Genomic DNA, 23,175 nt, shown 5'->3' on the forward strand with positions numbered 1-23,175 from the left:
TGTCTTCTAAAACAGCTGGTACCTCTAAAAGAGCTTCCATGGAGCAATCCCTAGCAGGAAACTTACTACACCTCAGCTGACCTGGAAGGTCATCTGCTCTAACACTGGTGGCAACGATGAAGTTCAGGCAGTTCATCAAGAAGCATTACCCATCCCAAAAGACGCGCTGTGGAGAAGCCCATCGCTATGATGAGTTACTTTGATTAGCAGGCTCGTAAGAAGACAGGCCGCAATATCCTGGCATTGGTTGGTAAAGAACTGCACTCTTACACAGGCTGAGACACGTTAGCACTGGTACTTCTCTAGTGAAAGGGCACCATTCAGTCTTTTTGCTCCAGGTCAAATCAGGCACCATCAGAAAACTGAGCAGATCGAGTAAGAAAATTCCTATCTGTTGTCAGAGGCTTTATCAAATGATTTACCACTCGATGCTGCTTTCAGCCGCCTAGTGACAGGATGTCACGTTCACTTCAGTAAATCATACCAAGGTGAATAATGCAGCAGCTGCTCTCTGTGTCCTAGGGCCTGTATCATCTGACTGATGCCTGACCGTATACGAAGCACACCAAAACACAATCAGTGCGGCGGGGATAGGACCTGTCCTTTTATGCATTTTGTCAGGGCTTAGCTCTAGGAACTGTAAATGTCGCTGTCAAGACACCTGCCTACTGCTTGCATTAGGAAAGGAAATTCCACAGGCATTTGAGTAAGAAAACTAAGAACAGTTTTAAACAAATAACGACACAAGTTTTCGTAACAGCACCTTTATGGAACACAAGGTTAGCTTTAGACAAGTGCCAGGTTACATGAACTTTCAGTCCTCTTTATAAAGAAAGCAATCTTGGTTTTAGTCCATCCTGATAAAACTTGTAACACTCATTTATAGGCACAGTGCTTGGGCTATTTCCAAAGTAAAAAAAGGGCTTTCCATTACAGTGCTGGGAGTGGTTAACAAGAAAGTTACCTTACTACATTCTTCTCCAGAGAATAATAATTCTCCTCCATTATGTCCCAATGCTATTAGGATTTCAACACACACAAGCAATGCAATCCTAGTTAAGATAAAGAGGAAATTAAGGTAATGTTAAGCTACAGACCAAATCGTTTTCATAGATACAGACAATTCTGAATATATGCATTTGCCTGGGAAATTAGATTCATTTTTATGAATAAAAATTCCATCTCTCCACACAACAAACAGAATTCCTTGCCAGTAGAGGACTACACTGCGCATGGCTCAGCAGCCTTGAAAAGGAAGTCTGGTCTTCAGGCATATCCCGCTACGTGGATCAACAATCAACCCCTTCAGATCCAGCAGCTTTGGTTTAATGGACGGAAACTTTGGCCTGTTGTTCAAACAAACATACTCGCCAGCAACAAACAAGACAGACTGGATTTTTTGAAAATAAAGTGAAGTGTGATATGTGCATAAAGTCAGTGCCTTGATCCTTTAAAGCATCTCTATAAGCAACTTTACCTTAAAAAACAGGCGGTGCTTAAGTTACAAAAGATTGTTTTGTTTATGGTGATTGAAGAAATGGCTCTGCTTCAGGAATTCAAAAGATGAATCAGATTTAGTAGTAGATTTATTAATTTGCTGTGATTTACAATGAGGTGATAATGTCTGAACCAAGGAGACATCAAAACAGGTTTAGCCAGAAGGTTTATGGCTTCCAGGTCAAATTCGTACACCAGTGTCAGTCATTTGGGCAACTGAGGATTAGCAGATGTAAGATAAGCGGAGGCCAGGTGCTGCACTGATGTTTTGGAGACAGTATTCCAAAGTGTCTTCTCTTACAGCAATTTCCTTTTCTCAAACTCCTGCAAATAGCACACAGCCATTACCGGTGGGAAAAGAAGAAAACGCTTCTATTACTATTTTATTTTAAATTACTTTGTATTTATCTTAGCAAATCTGATTTTAGGAATTAAAAACCAGAATTAAAAATTAAAATTAAAATATAAAATGTATAAAGTGCGCAAGTTAGGGGAAAGGAGACTAAGTATTCTCTCACCTCACATTACCAAACCAGCTACGAAAAACCAGTAGTGCTAGGCTGCAGCCAGCGCACTGCACTCAGGCTGCAATGCTGTCAAGGAACCATTTGCTCCCAGGCATAGTGTAACAGGCTTGAATAACACTACTTCTGCGTAAGAACTGCAGCAGAATCCTTAGAGCAAAGGATTCAAAGCCAGGGAAGCAACAAAGTAAAGATTTTCATTTCAGTAAGGGAAAAAACACAACAGAAGGGAAGAATCCCACAGCAGTCTGAAGATGCTCTATGATGCAGTCAGCACTGGCAAAAAAATCTACCTAGCACAGCTGAATTGTGCATTTCTTCTGCTGTGAAGCAATGCCTTTTTTTGGCTACGAATTAAGAAAAATGCAAACAATCCTATTCCGTACATAAGTTTTTCAGCTGTATGCATTCAACCACAGTTCTGATTAGCACTTAAAATGGTACTTAAAAAGCCAAGGCTTTCCTTCCTCAAATACCCTATTTCTAAAGAATGCTTTCAAATTTTAAACTAATTCTGTATCTCTGCATCCAGAAAACACAATTCAAGAAGTTGCTACGCTTGAAAGCAAAATGTAATCTCTATTTTGCTATGTTTACTTTTCTGTAAAGGCAACATTACATAAAACTACGTGCACGTATTACCTAAGTAATAACTGCAGCTTGTTCAGTCAACAGAGTTCCTATGTTTAACCAAATTCAGAGCAACATAATATTTGGGTAAGAGAATTACTCCCAACTCGTATTCCCTCAAAAGTAGCTTCTTGCTCTGGATAAGTATGTATACCAATTTCCAAGCAACGAACCTTGTAGATGGTGCTACCTAGCTGAGCAGGAGACATGCTGACAACAACACCAGCGCTCTGAAGAGCGGCTATCTTCTCTTTAGCTCCACCCTTTCCCCCAGCAATGATTGCTCCAGCATGACCCATCCGCCGGCCTGGAGGAGCAGTCAGACCAGCTATGAATGACACTACTGGCTTGGCATTTGGACCCTGTGAAGAAAGAAAAGATACTGTTTTACATAGGGGAGAGTGAGATGAAAACTAATTCTACACAGCAGGTTTTGAGTCTGGGTTTGTTTTTTTTTAATATCAACTAGCCAGGCAAAGATATCAAACAGTTAGGAACCTCAGACAACACGGAATCAGGAGTCTGAAGAGCCTGGATTACTTTCTCTCCTGATAAGCATCATAAACCAGAAGCGATCAGAAACTTTAAAACACCCCTCTACAGAGCCACGTGTATTACAAAAAACAGAATGTTCACCAGAAATATGACTACAGGACTAAAAATCTGAAGTTGGCACGGCTCTCCGGTTAGATTTCTTCTGGATAAAGCTCCTAATTTCATAGAATCACAGAATGGTTTAGGTTGGAAGGGACCTTTAGAGGCCACCTAGCCCAACCCCCCCTGCTGTGAGCAGGGACATCCCCAACTAGATCAGGTCGCTCAGAGCCCCGTCCAGCCTGGCCTGGAATGTTTCCAGGGATGGGGCATCAACCACCTCCCTGGGCAACCTGGGCCAGTGCATCACCATTCTCATTGTAAAAAATTTCTTCCTTATATCCGGTCTGAATCTACCCTCTTTCGGTTTAAAGCCATTACCCCTTGTCCTATTGCTACATGCCCTTGTGAAAAGTCCCTCTCCAGCTTTCTTGTAGGCCCCTTCAGGCACTGGAAGGCCACAATGAGGCCTCCTCACAGCCTCCTCTTCTCCAGGTTGAACAACCCCAACTCTCTCAGCCTGTCCTCGTAGCAGAGGTGCTCCAGCCTTCTTTCAACTCTTTCTCTTTAATAACAGTAGGGCGGTTTGCTTTTTTTGTAAATAGAGATTAGAGATTGAACTGAGTTTTCCTTGACGTGGCAGAAGATGGCTAACTACCAAGGTGTCTGGGAACAAGCTGTTTAAGACTTACAGAATTATTTTCTTTCAAGAATGCTGCTGCATCTTCTTCGGCATTTCCTCCAATTTCCCCAATCAATATGATACCCTCAGTATGAGGATCCTTCAAGAAGACATCAAGGCAGTCAATAAAATTAGTTCCATTGAAGGGATCGCCTCCAATCCCTGAAAAAAATTAAAACCACAAAAAAAAAAGACTAACTCAAGATAATGATACTGCATTTACAATAAAAGTGTCAAAGTAAATTTCAGCATTCCCAAAGGCTCATAAGAAGGGCAACTCCGAAGGCTCTTCCCAAGTCCAGTGCCAAATTCCCGCTCCAAATACCTCCCCGACAATTTACAGAAAACTTTGATATCTGAATAATCACCTTCCGAACTGTAAACACAATGTTAGGCCTTACGCAGAGGTTGTGTAAGGCACCCCAGGACCCAGACCCCAGCTCTAGAATTTTGCTGGAAGAAACTGAATTTACTTAACATACCCAACTGAATGCCTAACAATGCTTCTTGGGAAAATCTGTTTCCAAACTGACATTATATTTGCTGGCAGTTCTCCATTCAAAGCTGGTTTACAGGCTTTTATTAATCTGATGTGGAAATGGTAATAGAGAAGTGTTATACTCTTCACAGCACTTAGGGATCTCATTTCTCAACACAATTGCCATCCAGTAATTTCTACACTTGCAAAAAGGAATTACTTTGGATTTCTTCTAGTAAAGAAAAAGCAGCTTAGTATGGGTGCAATAGGCTGTTTCTGAGGAAACCTACCAATGCATAGAGACTGCCCCAATCCAACTTGCGTCGTCTGATGAACAGCTTCATATGTCAGGGTTCCAGATCTTGACACAATACCTTTAGGAAAGAAAAGGAGATGAACTTAACACTAATACAGCTGAGCACATGACCGGAGGCAGCTGTTCTCATACTCATGAAAATTACCTTAATAAACTGAACACAAGACGCCAGGTTTTCCAGCTATCCTTGCCAAAACATGAAAACTCATTATATAAGATTCTATCTGTACTATTTTCTGGTTGGCATTTTTTGACACTTAATTGTCAACAGACTCAACCTGCCCAGAAAGTCAGTAATATTGGCTGAGACAGCATTCCTCACGCTACAGCTTTACCAGGAAAGAAAACCGAACACAAAATAGAAGAATATACTTGTCTTGCGTGAGAGTAGCTGATGCACTGAACTTGGAACAGAGTTGCAGCTCAACAGTTAACGTAAGAATTCTGTATTAATCACATCTCCTATATGGCCTGGCTCACAGGAGATCCTCCAGAACAGGAATACGCCGCGCAATTGCAAGTTATCACCATTAAGGTATTTGTTGAGGCAGCTCACTGCTCTACAATACACATTCAGCATTTACATTACAATATTACAAGGGACCACAGCCCTAATTTTAAATTTGGGATGGAAGGTCATACAAAGCCTAGATCAGGGGCAAAAATTTGCATGCTTTTTTGTTCATTTTTACAAGATTTCTGTTAATACTACAAGAGGGAAGGCTTCCAGGAAAAACAGACATCATCTTCTATCTACTTCAAGCCATCTAACAAGGAATATAATACGTATATTGCATGAACAGAGGAAAAAATACACTACTAGACTAACAACATTGGTTTTATCAACTGTTTATACTGTTGAACAGCACAGATGTCTACTAGCAAAGGGTTTCTTTCTTGCTAGGTTTGCAAAGGGCTTCCTGTTTACTATTAAGATCAGATTGCCTCAGAGTAGCTACAGATAAAGGTCCAAAGACTGTGGCTATTTTTATAGCTTGCATCCCAAAATTATCAAATGATTCTCAGATGCCTCACAGTAATAGAAAGCTGGGGAGCATATCACCAAAGGTCAGAGCGTTAGATGAAGCTGAGAGGATGGCAAAGTTACATTTTTATTCCCTGATCGTTGGATCACGATTGAAAATGTTTCCAGCAACAGTGGGGCAACCAGATTCAGGATTTAAAATATTCTTTTGCACTTGATGTGTCTTGCATTCAGATTCTGGTATCTTGTCACTACAAGATATTTCTTGTAGATATTTAGAAAATCTTAACAGAACTTTGATTCAGAAGGGAGCTCAGGGCAACAACGGCTGATGCTTTTACAGTCCTAGAGCAATATCTTGATGGTATCTACAAAAGGCATAATTGCAGTCATCTGAGTTTTCAATTCCAGGTTTATAGGTATTTCTGAAAGCTGGAGGTGTGACACGAGTGTTAACGCATCCTCCAGCATTCACTAGGTACAGCTTATTCTCAAGTCAGAAGTGGTTAAGTAGCAGAGATAGTTTCTTGTGTTAGAAAAAAACTGCACTGCATCCACATAGTTCAACAGCACTAAACAGGTCTTCCCACAGTAAATACGCTTTTCAGCAAAAAAAGTTGTAATGTTGCAAAGCGTACTGTGCCCAAGTTAACCTGGTTACCCCACCGACAGGTAACAGCAGCATATGCTGTCGGTAACAGTGTTTCTGGAGCCCTGTAAGTACAAATGCATATTTTGGAAGAATTTTCTTTATAGCTCCTGCACAGCACTATTTTAAAAATAATCAAGTTGTTATTTCTGCAGTTTAGAACAAGGAACTAATAGAAGTCAGGACAAGAGACTCGCATGCAACAGGGTGTGTAACTAACATACGATTATGAATAAGTCACTGCCTTTTTGGCCTTAATTCCACTGAATTAGGTGAGTATATTTGTCACTTTCTCCACTCACGATAGCATAGTTGTCTAACTTGTCATGTTATAAATTTGCCTGTAATCTCTTCTCTTTGCTCTAATACCGAGTTCACTACAGGTGGAGGATCCTAGTCCTCAGGAGCCAAGTTGTTGGAAGGAATAGTGTTGGAGAGCTTAGTGCTCTCAAATCCCAAGATAAATGGAGGTATCCTCAAAGGAGGGTGTTAGGGAAACTTAAATCAATCACATTACCTAAGGAAACTTCCACTTGCTTTGCCTCTAACATCAGTACTCGGTGCCAGCTATGGTAGACTGACTCATTTTGGCCTTCGGGATTGATAATGGTGAAGTTCACTTACAAACTGAAGGGACAGACAAGCTGTTACACTGGGTGTCAACTGTCTTCAGGGCACGATGTGACTAGCCTCATTAACAAGAGCGCTAGAGTACCAAACTTCTGTTTTAGATGATGCATAAATATTCAAAAACTCACCAATTCTTCCCTTCTTGTGAATGTGACCAGGCATGATACCAATTTTACATTCTCCAGGCTAAGGAAAGAGTGGGAGAAGTCAGATGGAACATTCACACTATCACTAAGAATGGTTCATCCTTGGAGCAAATCCAGAAGTCACTTACATTGATGACTCCAGGGCAGTTTGGGCCCACTAGTCGAGTCTTATCCTGCCGAAGCAGCCTGTGTTTAACCCGGACCATGTCCTGCTGGGGAATACCTTCAGTAATGCATACAACTAAGGGCATTTCTGCGTCGATTGCTTCATTGATTGCAGCAGCAGCAAATGGAGGAGGTACATATATAACAGTGGCAGAAGCACCAGTTTGTTCTTTGGCCTACAATGGACATAACAAAAGATATCAAGCATTTAGTGTGGTGGAAGAGAACATTGGACAACTAGTCATTTAAAATATGTCCATTTACAGGCATAAATTAAGTGAATGGATATGAATTAATTTATTATAAGCAAAGTAAGCATTAAATACACTGACACATAGGACCGTATAGGACACATACGGCCCAACTAGGGAACTGAGAACTAACCACTGTTGGGAAAGGATCTGCCCCGTGAACACCACTATAAATACACTTAGGTAACAGTTTACTAAAAATTCACTGTACACACCAGAATCAATTAGAAACGAGCTGCATGCATAAAGTAAGTGTATCCAGATTCTGTGAACTTCACAGTGGAAGCCAAACCCACGCTTGAACACACTGAATGCTCCCTCTTTTAAAAAGCTTCTATTTCACTCCTTGCTGAGTGACATCCATGGCTCAAATATTTCTCTCTTCAGTGTGAGGAATTAAATAAGGAGCCTTTTAGCAGCATTAAATTGTCTGCCCTCCAGTCATTGCTGCAAATTACCTCCTTCACAGAATTAAACACAGGCAGATCCAGATGAGTTTTTCCCCCTTTCCCCGGAGAAATTCCTCCAACTAGATTGGTGCCATACTCCAACGCCTGCTGGCTGTGAAAGGTGCCCTATGAGAGAGAAAATAAGTAAAGTTAAAAGGCATGTAGTAGCAACTACAATGAAGCAAAAGAAGTTTACGTTATCTATAATTTTGAAGGCAATTTATGGCACTTAAATTGCCACGAGAAGGGAAGTTTCCACTACATATACACAACCAGCTGTTCTGAAGAGTGCATCAACATGTTTTAAATGGATTCAGAATATGCTATGCTGTCTCTTTTACATCAGAGCACTGTGGTTGCACACTGGAAGATATTTTGTAGTGTATTGCTAATACACCTGCAGACATAGCAGCCACATTTTATTTTCCGCATCAAGTCTGGCAGATGACAAACACTATAATGAAATAGAAGAAATTAGCATTCTCATCCATGACTAGCTGCTACTTTTAGCAAAAGCAGTCTTCTCCCCTTGCAAACGTGTAAAAGAGTGAACATGCGAAAATTATTAAATATCCTGAAATAAAACCAGAAATGTAACTCACAGACATTGATACTCAAAGGCATTTGTGAAAAAGGCATGTCTAAGATGGTAAGGTTTTTGTAGTTTTTTGCAAATCTCCCTTTACAAAGAAACCCTTTCAGCTGTATACAGTAAACAGGTTTAAGACCAAAACCAACAACAAAAATCAAAAGTACTATAACAGACATGACTCAAAACCAAGTTTTAAGCTTGTGCACAAGTGGAAAAAACCAAACTAGTCTATTTAAGAAAAAAAAAAAGTCTATTTCAACCAAAGAAAGGAAAGTACAGTGGTGAAGGGACCCTCCTGACCATGAAGTCCAGCTTCCTATCAATACAGACAAAGCCAGTACATACTCCCTTTTATATATATTATACATATTGCGGGGTTTGGCCAACTAACTTCCCGAATTGAAAGGGTAATAGAAGAAATCGTTTGTATACATACCTGTTTGCCTGTAAAACCCTGGCAGATAACCTTTGTATTTTTGTTAATGTACAGATTTTTCCTTGATGCTGAGTAAGAGCAGTGTCGTACTCCATTCTGTTGCACTAGAGAAAAAAAAGAAAAAGAGAGGACAAACCATTAATCCACAGCTTCATTAGACTCTAAATCAAAAAACATCCTATCAAGTAAGTGCATATATATTAATGCCTATATCGAAAGAAGAATTGATCCAGTAGTTCATGTTTTCAAAGAGCAGCTCCGAACGTTTTAAGTATTTAGGACTTGTTATTCTAAGATATTAAACACCTGCAATTCATTCTGTTTAACATTGTGATTACTCAGTTTGCTAGGAGTCAGGCTAGGTATCTCTCATATTGGGCACTTAATATCAGAACTCCAGTCACGACAAACAGCAGACGGAAACACCATCTTAACCACTACTTTCAGTTAAAAGTGAGCATGTTTCTGTCCTCTAAGAAATTCTGCAAAGTGACAAAGCAGAACTAATACCCTGGTATCCCAGAGGCTGTTATAACATGGGTACTGTTACACCTTCTGTGTACATAGCACAGTCTATACGAGACAATGAGAGATACTGAAGAGGTCAAGGGTCCCTCACCCCAGGTGAAACCTAATGCCAAGCAAGACATACAGTGAAAGACCTTTTTTCAACAGATGCCTAGCTACGGGAGCCTAGGCATCGCTGCTTGAAACGGGCTTGGGCTCATGAGGAAACACAGCTCTCCAGATACTCCACTAGAACCATTTTCAATTTAGTTCTCACAACTCTGGTACTGAAAAAAACAAAAGAACACAACTACAGAAAAACAGCACAGTGCATGCTGGTATCAAAAAGACAAGGAGAGTGACTGCATCTCTGCTGAAGGGAGAGATATGTTGACATCAAACGATGAAAAAGAAACACACAGTAATTTACCATGCAAGAAAGCTTCAGATGAAGAGGAAAAAAAGGTCTTCTGGTATAAAAAGGATGTATGCATTGCCTATATTGCTTGCCGTATGCTTTTTCAAATACCAGACTTTTGAGGGGATCAGAACTGATTTACTCCCTCTATGTGTTTTAGATAAAAACCATATTTCATGCTCAGAGTGAACACGGGAGGTACCAATCCTAATACAGAAACTAACACCAGTATGTTGCTATATACCTCTTTAGCTCTTTTAAAACTTTACCACTTAAGATTTGAGGAAGTAAAATGTGAAGTTGAAATAAAAATAAGATTCTGCATCATGGTCCCTGGACTGTTCCACATATTGGCTAGGCATGCCTGAACAAGGGACGGACTTTCTTTTTCTATTTTTAGAAAGGAAGCAAAAGCTATTAAGTGGAAAAAGGAAAAAAGCATTCTTCAATATAAACTGCTAATGCACAGAATTTATTGGGAAGCATTATTAACATCTAGTAATAACACAATTTCTATGGGGTAGTAAAAAAGTCCAGAAAATTTAAGAGCCGTGTATATACATATTTCTACCACAGAGCTACATAGGACTCCTCCAGAAGTACTTTTGCCAACTAAATTTTAGTGATACACTGCTTTTATGCTTTACTTCTATTCACAAAAAGTGAGAAGAATAATAAACCCATGCCAGAAGCAGCCTACAGACACCGGTGTTATTGCTAAATCTGAAGCCCTTACTCCGTTCTTCAAAAGTGCTGACAGAAACACAGGACTTCAGCTCCAACCACCTCCTGCCATTCTCTAAGGAGCTGTGGCAGCACATCATCTTCAGACCAACATAAAATAAAATTCAGCTAGATTTTAAAGAGAAATCGACACACTAGCATGCAGTAAACTTGTAAGAAAAGTGCTAAAAGTGCATGTCAGCATATTGACCATTAGGGTTTTAACCTAAATCACATCTTTATCCACAAATACTGTTACAAAACTTTTTATGCCAAGGAAAAATACAAAGCAGTAACAGACCAAATATGTCTGAAGCAAAGATTTAAAGACCAGGGTTGTGAGTTTGTCTGTGGAAGGGTACAGGAAAGTTTTGCTGACCAACTGCCACAGCTACAGGAGACAGCACAGCATGGTCTTAATGCTTGGCCAACAGCTTAGCCTTCCTAGACAAGGCTGCAACGCTCTGCAGGCTGCACCTGAGCTGCAACACCAAGTCACTGAAACACACAACTGAAACAGCAGCCTGCCTCCAACAAAGGAGAGAGAAAATAAGCACAGAAACAGCTGCCCTGCTGGTCAGGAGAACAGGGCATCGCCCTACCTGATCCCGGCCATCTAGGCAATCCCTCGCAGGTACGGGACACAACTGGGTGAAAACCAAGCTTGAAAAAAGCAGAGGATGATCCCCCTGTGAAGAAGCTGTTACAATCAAGACCTACCACCAGCAATGCCTTTCGGAGGACAGTCTTGGATACCAGAGGTATAAGAGTGCATGTTTTGAAAGCCCTCTGATGGGCCTGCAAGGGTAAGGAATAAACAGGCAACACTAAACCAATTCAAATCTAAGTTCTACACATATTGACTGTGCTACAACGCTGACAAATCCACCTGCAAACTAAGAGAGGGCAGCTTGCCAGGCACACAGCGCGCATCCAGTAATTTCAGTATTTGGGGAAAATAAAAAAAGAACCCAACCTTTGACAAATAGTCACTCCTTTCTCTATACCATAAAAGCAATTCTACAGTCCCAGCTCAGCTGTTTCATATCTATTTTCTACTATTTATAACCTTGCACAAAAATGTTTTGAAAGCTTAGTGTGTCAATTCTCAGTTTTGAGAAGTCTATATAGATATATTTTTCAAGGATAAGAAGCTTTTGAGCATTTTCCAAGCTATCAAAGTACATCAGAAAAAAAAATTGAGGCAATGATAACTAAGAGACAGCTTAAATTGCAAGCTTTGTATGGATTTACTCTTGAAAACTTTATGTGCTGCTTACATGCCTGAAGAGCCCTGGTTCAGAGAAAATACAGCTGGTTCAAAAAAGCCTGGCCATAGCCTTGAGCTGTTTGCTGTCTTCAGAGAGAGACAAGCTTAGCATGGGCACATGTCTGGGGAGCGATATAGTTTTGAAGAAATTAAAAAAAATATATATCACCTTGAACTTTCTGGGCTGGATGAGTCTCAGTTTTGGGGGTTTTCTAAACTGACATGATACAGCCCTGTATTCCTCTCCACAGCCTTGTCTGAAGCAGAAAAGTTTGCCCCAGATATCAGCACAGTAGGAGCAGCAGGGGCATTGGTCAAGATGAGGTTCTGCTATACGTGGCACAAACGGCAGGTCCCGGGTGCAAACAGCTGGCAATTTAAATAGTTGAGACAGATATAAGATAAGAAGGAAACAGGTGGTAAATCAAAATGGTACGCCTAAGTTCACAGCAGGTAAGAGTCAGAAATAGAATCCAAGTCTCAATTTCCACCCAGGACCTTCATTCACTAGCTCGTACTGCTTCACAACTTCCAACACCTGTCCAGGCAATTGCTTTTACTAGAACAAATGAGGGTGCCCGAGTGTAAATGCACGTTCCTTCAAGAAGACAGGTCACACAGAAAAAAAAGTTATTTGCTCTCCTGGTTACCAGGATTCAGCCGTGAACCAGTAAAAGCCAAACTCATTGGCGATGCTATTTTAACGCACAAGTCTAAATTACAGGCCAAGTTACAACGGTGCAGGCTCCAGACGAAGCCACAGAGCATAAGGACAAGTCTTATCAAATACAAATCTTACCGAAAGCACACTGAACTGCTGTATTTTGTATAATCAGAGGTCTAACACAACATTACAAAAGAGCCCATGCTCTTTTGAAAAGAGTATTAAAGCTAAAATAAGAAATTGGATAATCTTTCCCAGGCAATCCCTTTCACTTCAGCCCCATCCCTGTTCTGTTTTGCATAGTTTGTGGTTCAAAAAGAAGTTATGCAAACAACAAGACACATTTATTTTGGCTTTCCAGTACTCCACCTTCTGCATAGCTGTGGCAAGAACCTACTTTAGTCCATTGTACAGGATGACCAAGTAGCTATGAAAAGTACTCAAATACCAAAACTTTGCTGTCGCAGGACAGGTTTGAAAAGTGTGATCTAAATTTAGCAGAGGGGTATAAGCCTTCATATTAAAAAAAAAAAAAATCAGTTTTTTTACAATAAAGAAACCTTTCTAGAAACGAAGAGACAATTACCTCCAGCACATGCGCGGCTGGTAGTTACTCTTCCGTTTCCAGGGAACAAGGCCCCAGCCGAGCCCAGAACTCAGCACAGCCCAACTTAACAGGAAAACCCAGCTGTGTTTACTTCTTAAAAGAAAACTCACAATTTGTAGCCCTGAGTGGGGCTTTAAGCCCACTTTTGTATTACAACTAAAAAGCCTTTATAGAAAAATACACTACTATTTATCATGAAGTCCAAACATGAATTTACATGTCAAAAAGAAAACTGGTCTATCTATTTGCAAGGTATTTTAAAGCACACATCGAATGCAAATACTGTTTACACGGAGCTTTCAGGCAGTCATTGAGGAACAACACCTCCCAGCACAAATCTCAGTTAAAGTTATACCACACAAGCTACATTTACCCAGCTTATTTGTGTTGTGTGAGCCAGCTGACAGTACAGATACTAAGGGCTAAATCTTTACCTCATTCAAACCTTACAAAGCTGAAAACTTGTTATTTTCAGGACTTCTTGCAAGACCCCCTAGAGCTACAGACAGGATCCAAGTCACCGCACCTCCCTCTGGCCCACATTTATCCCACACAAAAACAAAGTTTGGAAGCTGGGGTAGCATCTGAGCGTGCTCACAAAATGAGCACAACACAATAGCATAGCAAAAGAGCAGATATTCCTTTCTAGAAGGACCTGAGCAGATACCTACATTGCCAGAAGACTGAAAAGTAATAAGTTAAATTCTTCATCTCCAAGTTCTCTGGCTATTTCAAGGAGTAATGGAGGAAGGAAGATAGTCCTTTTCCTTTCTATTACCTACATAAGGAAAAAAGAAAGCCTTGGGTATCATATGGGCTCCAGTAGAAATGAGGAAAACAGAGATCAGTGCAGGGGAAACTCGTGGAAGGACTGAGGTACAAAGAACACTAGTCAAAATGCTAGAAAGTGGGGTTTTTTCACAGCCCTTCCCTTTATTTTCCATCAGTTACGGACCTTCAGTTTGTTTTTGAGAAATCCTTCCAACATTTTGTATATTTTTTATGTGCTTTTTTATGACCGTCTCCTTTCTCTGGCTACAAATGCATGGCCTGAAGAGGACACAACAAAAACAGCTCTGGACAGCTTCTTACATTACAGAAGAGTATAGACATTGAAAAAAAAGTTTGGCAAAGACCAAAGTGCTGCAGCAAATTTCAGAGCTCACTGACTAGAAGCTTGATATTAACAAGAACATTTCAGGTTCCCATCCTAGTTCTGTATTAGCTTTAAGTCTTCATTATCAGGCCACATGCATATATTCACACCCCTACTTATATTTGGATAATTCTCCCTCCTCCCCAAACCCATCTACAGAATTCACCCTTAAAGGTGTCAGTTGCATTAGAAGATGATCCTTATCGACAAAGTTTTCATGCTATACTCATGTTTTTAAAGAGAATCATGTACTCGGAGAAGGACTTCTAGGTATTGTATCCCAGCCTCTCTTCTCTCACCATTCCCTTGCCAAATTCCTGTTAATTACAGAAAACCCAATTTATGCACATGGCATAGGAGCTGAGAAATTAAGTAAATTAATCAGTCTGTAAAGGACAGATGCAATGACGATGCTACACCTACCATATTAAACAAAGCTAGGACTAACGGGCAAACGACATTCAGAAAAATTTCAGTCCTTTCGACACACCTCTCTTTCCTAATCAAAAATCCCCGCTCATTGCGATGGATGTTACAGGCTACATGAGGTCATGGGAGACACGGTGGCATCTGAAAGAAAAGCCTTCTTCCAAACTTGAGAAGCTGAAACAAAGTGAAGCATCTCAGTGAAACTGCAGGCCCTTGAGGAAACAAGAACATTCTTCTCAGTGCCTTGTAAGGCAATCAGTTTTTCCCATGTATACTCCACAAGAACATGTGCAGCTAAAGGTTTCAGAGCTTTCCTCCCCCCATACTGTTTACATAAAAAACTAACAAATTCTTCAATTTACATTGTTATTTCTGCAGCAATTCTTTGCAAGGGTTATTCACATTATTTACTGTAATCTTTTAATCTAAGAGCTCTACAAAGCTTTCTAACGTGCCTGGAACATAAAATCCCTAATCCTGACTCTCCGATCACAGTTAAGGTGCCTACAGAGACTCAAAGTGTGGTATAGCCCGACACCAGTCTTTCTTGACTCTGTCCATATAGAAACGCTGCTTTGAGTTGACCTTTGAGCAAGCACTTATCATTCACTGACATGTTTCATACTACGTTTTCACAACTTCCTGAACTGAACTTTATGGATACACACCCATGTGCATCGCTTTTGCAACAGAAAACACTAGGAACTCATTATTTTAAATCACCCCTCAGAGAAGCAGATGTTAATTATTTCTTACTGAAAATGTGCGTACGAAGTCCAAATTTAAGGTTTCAGCCACCTTTTAACGTTTTCTAAAGAGTATCAAACCAAACAAAGGAAGGTTTCCAATGAAGGACCATTTCATGTTGCAGGAGTTTCTTTAAAAGGCTTCATGAACTGTTGCGAACAGAACACTTACTGAGCCACTTAGACTACTTCTTCCCCTCCACCCACCCAAAACCATCTTAATCGCTTTTCCCTGAATCTCTTACTGCTCTTTGTAATTGGAACAACGTGGGTTTTTAACGCATAAAACTGCACTCAAGAGTAGCTTTGCTGGGAGCATAAATTAACCCAAATTGGAGGTACTACGTTCCCATCTGTTCCTCTTCATCAGAACCAATTCTCATGAGACTCAGGGGAGGCAATTCAAAGAGCTGAACTGGCAGAAATTAACAGTACAGCAATAAAATAGAGTTTTCTGCTCCTGCTCATGGAGGACAACAGGTAGGAATGGATGGATACCTGAGGGGATGGTAGGTGTGCCACAGGAACAACTCAGGCCAGCTTAAAATCTTGTGGGATCACATCACAAGACCCTGACCTGCTACTTACCACCACACCGAGACAAAAAGAAACTGCGTGCAGTGAGATGAGGTACGTTTAAGTTTGTCCATTTATTCTCAGTTGCAAGAACCGAGACTAATGCACCAATTCTTCAGTTTTGATTCCAAGAAACAGCTCTTATGCCTAGGCACACCCATTCTGATTTCAGTAGAGAATACGGCATTAACTGCACAAAAGTGCAGTGTAAAGAAAAAAAAAAAAGGGCACTTTATTTTTTTATTGCGTTCTTCAGAACAACACACATAAAAACTTTCAGGCTGAAGCCCACACCTGCGGCTGACCACCCTCAATGCGGACACGCGGGCCGAGGCCCGGGGGAGAGGTGTATCCGTCCGCCGCAGCCCCGCGCCCACGGGCCTGCCGGTGCCCCCGGGGACGGGCCCCCCCTCCCCCGGGTGACCTTGCCCCGCACAGGCCCGGCCCCTTCCCCTCCCGCAGCGGGCGGAGGCGGCCGGGCCCCGGCGGCAGCAGCGATCCCCCCCCCTCAGGCCCCGCAGAGGCCTGCTGCGGAGGGGCGGCGCGGGCGGCCCGGGGGGAGCAGGCCGCGGCGGAGAGCGGTTGCCAGGCAGCCCGGAGGGCCCGGCAGCCCGGCGGCGCCGGCTCGGTACTCACGGCGCAGGACGCGGCCCAGCAGGCGGGCGGCGGCGCGGCTGCAGTGAGACATCGTCCCCTTCAATGGCAACGGCAATGACAGCAGCCCGGCGGAGCGGAGCGGGGAGCGGCGGGCGGGCGGGCCCGAGCGGCGCCTGAGCACTGCCCGCCCACCCCGGCGCGGCGCCGGGCAACCCCGGGCGCGGATTGGCTCATCCCGGAGTACCGCCCTTTCCCTTCCCGTGGCGGCAGCCAATCAAAGGCGAGGCGGTGGGGCGGGGCCGGCGGTAGCCCCGCGGTGCATTGTGGGTGTGGTAGTTCGCGGCGGGCCCGGGGAGAGGCCGGGTGGCTGGGCCGCGCTGTGACACAATCGCAGAATCACAGACTCATAGAATCATTAAGGTTGGAAAAGACCTCTAAGATCATCAAGTCCAACCGCCAACCCAGCACCACCATGTCTCTTAAACCATACCCTGAAGTGCCACATCTACAAGTTTTCTGAACACCCCCAGGGATGGTGACTCCCCCACCTCTCTGGGCAGCCTGTGCCAATGCCTGACCACTCTTGCAGTGAAGAAATTTTTCCTAATACCCAATCTAACCTCCCCTGGAACAACTTGAGGACATTTCCTCTCATCCTATCACTTGTTACTTAGGAGAAGAGACCAACACCCACCTCACTACAACCTCCTTACAGACCCGCAGGGCGGGTGACAGCAGGGTGATGGTGACAGCCAGCCCTGATAGCTCCTAACGTGCTAAATTCAGGCCCAAAACAGTTTTTGATCGGTGCCTGGCGCGGCTGCCTGTTAAAAGCCAGCACGGTACCTCAGTGGGCGGTCAGTAAAGGTGAGGAGAAGCATTTCCAAACAAGCCAAAGGCATTAGTGGACAGGGAGGGCTCACTGCCTCCTGTGGCTGTGGGGGCATGAAAAATCCAAAAAAGTCACATTTTTCAAGAAAAGGTGGTATCTTTTAATTGAGTAAACAATATATAAACCCACATATAAATTAATTGGTCAAACAAATTAAATAAGTGCCCCTCCTCTAAAACCTGACCTTTTATGTTATCAGTTTGTATGAAGTGCTGTAGAAAGAGAGCAAAACCCCTGTCCTGACTGGGCAAATGCTGTAAGGCACCGGGCAAATGCTGTAAGGCACAAGTAAATGCTGTGAGGCACGAGGATGGCACGAGGATGACACAAGGAGGACACAGACAATGGTCCCAAGAAGAGTGACTCGGCCATAATAGCCAGCCTGATAAGCAGCAGTCCTGAGCATTTGCTGTTTTATTGGGGCTAAATGGTTCGAGATAAAATAATTTTTTTAAAATGGTGAACAGACAATCCTCTTTCTCATCCACCATTGTCAGTTTACTTACCTGGGGCAGGAAAAAGAGTGTATTTGAATAAATCAAACAACACAGTTCTGAAACAATAATTAGTCTTTTCTTTCCTCCCTACAGAGAGTCTTAACAGCTGCATTTTCTTTCTGCTAAGCATCAGGGGGCCTTTGTTCCAGAAGAGAAAATGGTTAATGAACCACAAGAAAGGCTCATTTTTTTGACAAGGGAATTTAGGTAAACATTCACAAAAAAAGAGCATGTTTTAGGGACAGTGATTATAGGAGAGGCATCTCCAGAGCAAACAGAGGATATGTCTGTACCCGGGACCTGCAGGAAAGTTAGAAAAACCAGGGAAAGCCGTGAAATCAGCTCCTTTATTAGAAAATGCGCAATTCTTGCAGCCATGAGTAAATTGACCTTAGATCAGTGTCACAAGAGCCACTGAACTTTACAGTGAGGCTTCCCACAAGTGGTTTTAAAATGCTTTAATTTCTACACATGAGCTTCAGACACAGGTCAGTCCATCATCTATGCCATCAGCTGCCTTCGGAAACAACAGTGCATATACTTGTGTGTCTGTGGGCAGAGGCATGTGGGCATGGGGCAAGAAAAGACAAAGTGTTCCTTTAGGACAAAAGTGAACACGCAAAGTCATACTCTGGTTTCATTCTGATTATTTCATTCCCTCCATGGCCATAAAACTGAGGCCAGAATGAAAGCGTAATAAATAAATGAAGCAACCGAATGTTCAGCTTCATATGAGGTATATATGATCCCCTTAGGAGGACATACAGACTGATTTTATAAGGAACCCACGCACGTCTAAAAGATTTATACCTGGATCCATTTCCAAATCAATTTTTCCTTGACCTGAGGCTTTCACTAAGACTCTTGTGGAGATTATAGAATTTGAGTTAGATGCATTCATTCTGTATACAGGGAGACTTTGCTTTTAGCAGTTTCTCAACAAAACTCTATTTTCAGGAGCGGGAGGGAGAGAAGCTGATCTAGAAAATAACACACAAAAGAAATGAGAGAGACTGACTGGATAGCAGAAAATGAAAGGGATTAATAAGAACCCAACTGTTTCTAAGTGATCCCCCTCACCTTGCTGCATAGGTGGCAGTGACAGGCAGGACTGTCCCACTGACAGGGGTCAGAGAAGAGTCCCAGTCCTGTCAACAGGGAGATCTGGAGCATTTGACCCCAGCCAAATGATAGAGTGGGTTCTTCTTTCTCTCCTTTTTATGTTAAGCTATGTAGTGTCAGAAGTCCATCTGTTGGATATCAAATGCACTTAAAATAACTCAGCCATGAAGTCAAACAATATGCCAAAATAAGGACAACCGCAATTTTTTACTGTTTTTAGTAGGATCATGCAAGTTGAGGGGCTTTGGGTTGTTGGGTTGTTGGTTTTTTTTTCAAATCTCAGTAGCAGAAACATCTCTTCAGTCATTTGCATTCAAAACCTGAATGCATATAGAGTCTTTTGAATCTTAATATTAATGCAAGTCATTATCACCCTGACAGTAAAAGTTTCAGGGTACAGAAACCAGCTGTACAGTATATAATTGGACAGACAAATTGAAAAAAATAAACCTCTTTTCATTTGGTTTAACGCAATGATTTGGTTCCTGCCAGAGAACACTCTGTCCCACTGACATTAATTTAGCTGATTTAATCATCTGCCTAGAAAGAAACCATTCAGTCCAGGGAGAAACAATACAGCAATTAGCAACGCTCAGGTATCAATGACAGGGGCTGCCTTACAAAGTTCAGGACAGACCCAGTGCTGGCTCCGCATGGGGTAGCCAAAGGATTAAGACAAAATTATGAAAAATTTGGGGATTTAATCTAAGAACAATAATTTTCAACCATTGCAGAAAGCCCAAAGGTCAGATAGGGGGTGGAGTCTCTCCCTAACACATTTTTAAGTAAGTAAGTTCATTTTAAGAGCAACACAGATCCTGGAACTGGATCTTACAAAAATCACAAATGCAGGGACAGACTGAATTCTAGGGAAAACATTTTTCTTGCTTTCTTACTCATAGTTGGGCTTTAATTCTGTTCAAAAGCAGAACTTCCTGATATTAAACACAGGACTTTCTGCTTAGTATCCCTCTACAGAGGACTCAACCTTTTGCTAATAAAAAGCCCAGAGGAACATTGTGTTAATGTTTACCTACCCAAGGAGTTCCAGCTCTAGCAGAAGAGAAAAACATACTGTCTGCTAACATTTTCCCTTTTATAGATCTTTAGATGAAAGGGACATTCACTAAATGCACAAAATGCAACTTCTTTTCATACTTCCTCAAAGCGAATGGTAAAACGTTTCTCTCTTCTTCTTTGAGATAGTGGCTGGGCAGCTGAGGGACCTGGGTGTGGTGCTTGGTGGCTGCAGGCTCCCTCTGTGTCATCACTGAAATCACTCAATCTCTCCCAGCCTTGGTTTCTTCTCCATGAGAGAAGTCATTGCTAATGCTTTGTTTACTTGCACCATCAGCCAAAAATGCGCAATGCAAATAAATCACCAACCCCTTAAGTGTCTAGATTTACTAGCACTTAGACATCCAGCTTTTTCAGGGTGTCCTGTTTACACCCCAGAGTCCAGGTTGGATATTATACCACAGAATAAAAACTGGCTGTGCTTCAGGCACTGGCACTTAGAAACACCAAGATATAGTTGTCAACTGCACCAACCCACCTGTGTCTCTCTTCTCCACAAGGCCTTGATGGATACAGCGAGTGCCAGCCTCCATCTTCCTCATCCACGTGAGGAACTCACCCATTAACTCACACAGTACCCTCTGTTCCATATGCACATTTCCATGTATGAATCCATTTATCTCCACTTCTGGGTTTCATACTGACCTTGGCCTTGCTGCAAATAACAGAGAAGACGGTTGAACTGCAGCTCAAGTCACTTGCTTGTGGACTGGTGTCTAGTGCAGCCTGAGCTGCCCTGCGGCACCCTGTCCTGCTCCCTTCTTTCCAGGAAAGCTTGGGTTTGCCTTAAGTTCTCTATCCCATTAGCCAGTCCTCCACAGAGGTCTCAGATACCCCAGGGCACCCCACATGGCTCTAGACACCTATATTTAGACACCTAATATGAATCTTTGCTCTCTGAACAGTATGCAGCTAAGGCTGAAATTCAGGTCCAGATTCAGCCACCTGAAGGTATCTGCATGGCAGGTGTGTACGTGTGTCGTCCCAGCTCTCGTTGTGCCAGTGGAAACCTAGTCCATGCAGTCAGGAGAGACAAGGGAGCAGTTCCCATGCTGTCTATAGGTGTCTGCTGCAAGGAGAGGGTTGAATTGCTCTCTTGAAGCCCTCGCAGTGCTGGACAATCTCCACTAAGCTCAACAAGAGCTTAGAAACCCACACATGTGGAGGGAGCCCACGGTGGGTATATCTGCAGGAGGTGTTTGAAGCTGGACCTGACTCCCACCCAAAAGTATTTTGAACCCAGTGAAATCTGTCGCTAAATAAGAGAGGCAGGGTCAGGCGGGCTAATGTGGTGGTTGGGGAAAGGCTTGGTTCCAAGCTTGTGAAATAACGGGGGCTGCAGACCACACAGGTCCATTATAGCATAAAACTGAAGTACGGTTGCTTTTCTTGAATAAAGCCTTTAACACTTTTTTCTACCCCATAGTCATGTCAAATGACTCTGAGCCCTGTTACTGCTTTGCCAGAGAGTGACAATGTAAAATGATCACCAGGGGAATCCCGCTGCCAGCATGTATCACAGGGTATTTGCTGTTCACGTTCACATTTGCACAGCCGGAGGTTAAACGCTGCCACCAGTTACTTAGGGATTTGAGCCTTGCATTTGATTGACAGCTTCAGTAGACACCGTTTTCATAGCTGACCCATCAATACATTCATGTCTCTGTTAAATGTTATCATAAAAGAGTGGTAGAAAGCCAGCTGCCGCCTCCTTTGCTCCAGTGCAGTAGTTCCTCCTGCCATCTTTTTCTGCAACATTGATTTGTGTGGGTGCTTGTAGGACTCCATCAACCTCTTGCCACTTCCCAAAAAGGAAGATCAGAACTTAAACAAGCTTCTTGCACACCAAGGTCTTCAGCATTCACTGCAGCACAACTTCCCGGGAATACAAAGTGCCTGGACTGCCAGCATGTATCTCTGAGCTGAAGAAAGCACTGGTCAGGAATGTCATGCTCCTGCAGACTTCTCTGTAACGCAACATGCACCCACATCATGGCAAAAAGTAGCAAACCTCAAAGTCTTCCAAATCATGATTGTATATGAAAGGGGAAATAAGAAGTGGTGTTTCCCTTCTGTGTAGCAAGGTCTGTTCCGAGCTCTGCTCAAGGAGGTTTCCGTGCCAGCAAGAGACCTGCTCCATCATTTCCCTACTGGCTGCTCACTGCCTTAGGACTACAGCCCTTTATGCCACAAACTGTGTGTTGAGCTTCACACCAAGCAGAAATCCTTTGGGGTGATGGCAGGAGTCACACACTTGATCCTTACAGTAAACTCAGACATATTAAAAAACTTACGGTTGTATTCAGTCCAGCAGCTGTACAAACAACACCGCTGGTACAGCAACAGAATGGACTTTGTGGGCAGATATTTAATAGCATAAAATACACCCCAGACTTCCTACTCAGAGTCAGAAACAGGTTTGTCTTCTGGTGCTGGCCAGAGCTAAAAGATATCCCTTTGACAAATGCAAGAGGGTTTAGCAGGAGGGCCGTCCTTGGAGGGAAAGCCTGTATTTAGGGGATTGCTAAACCAGGGACAAGCTTTTCAGCTGGTTTAGCCCTTACTCATATTAGCGATGACTCCTGGCACCAGCTGATGTTTGATCACGGTCTCCCATTCTTACCCTCACTGAAACAACCCTGCAGCTTGAAATCCTCATGCATCATGTTAGATTTAGTGGCATCATCACCTCCTATCACTGGAAGTTTAGAATGTGCAAACATATTGGTCATTCCCCTCATCTCCCTGGGATCAAGGTAGGGACTCAAGCATGAAGCTAAACCCTGGCCTCACCTGTATCCTGCTTCCAGCAGCTAAGGGTATCGGCCCTTCTAAAAACAGACTAGTTTGTGGTTTTCTATACTTTAATA

General features: G+C 42.6%; 1 protein-coding gene across 1 annotated transcript; it reads right to left on the reverse strand.

The window, feature by feature from the left end:
• Positions 1–748: 748 nt before the first annotated feature.
• SUCLG1 (succinate-CoA ligase GDP/ADP-forming subunit alpha) lies at positions 749–16,915 on the reverse strand. Its single transcript, XM_064448882.1, has 9 exons — positions 16,757–16,915; positions 9,025–9,128; positions 8,006–8,122; positions 7,260–7,472; positions 7,114–7,171; positions 4,696–4,779; positions 3,938–4,089; positions 2,825–3,013; positions 749–1,821 (listed from the first exon to the last, which is right to left on the reverse strand). Exons 1-9 carry the CDS (start codon positions 16,806–16,808, stop codon positions 1,795–1,797), a joined length of 996 nt encoding a protein of 331 aa, XP_064304952.1. The 5' UTR covers positions 16,809–16,915; the 3' UTR covers positions 749–1,794.
• Between the last annotated feature and the right edge of the window lie 6,260 nt (positions 16,916–23,175).

The sequence above is a fragment of the Phalacrocorax carbo genome, chromosome 4 (assembly GCF_963921805.1).
Source record: "Phalacrocorax carbo chromosome 4, bPhaCar2.1, whole genome shotgun sequence".
In the NCBI taxonomy this organism is placed as follows: Eukaryota; Metazoa; Chordata; class Aves; order Suliformes; family Phalacrocoracidae; genus Phalacrocorax; species Phalacrocorax carbo.

Excerpts from the sequence above, each read along its gene's own strand:
- SUCLG1 (XM_064448882.1), bottom strand. The coding sequence starts at position 16,808 with ATGTCTCACTGCAGCCGCGCCGCCGCCCGCCTGCTGGGCCGCGTCCTG. Across the intron at positions 9,129-16,756 it reads GCTGGGCCGCGTCCTGCGCC|TGCAACAGAATGGAGTACGA; the intron begins GTGAGTACCGAG and ends TTTTTTCTCTAG. Across the intron at positions 4,780-7,113 it reads TCACAAGAAGGGAAGAATTG|GTATTGTGTCAAGATCTGGA; the intron begins GTGAGTTTTTGA and ends TCTTTCCTAAAG.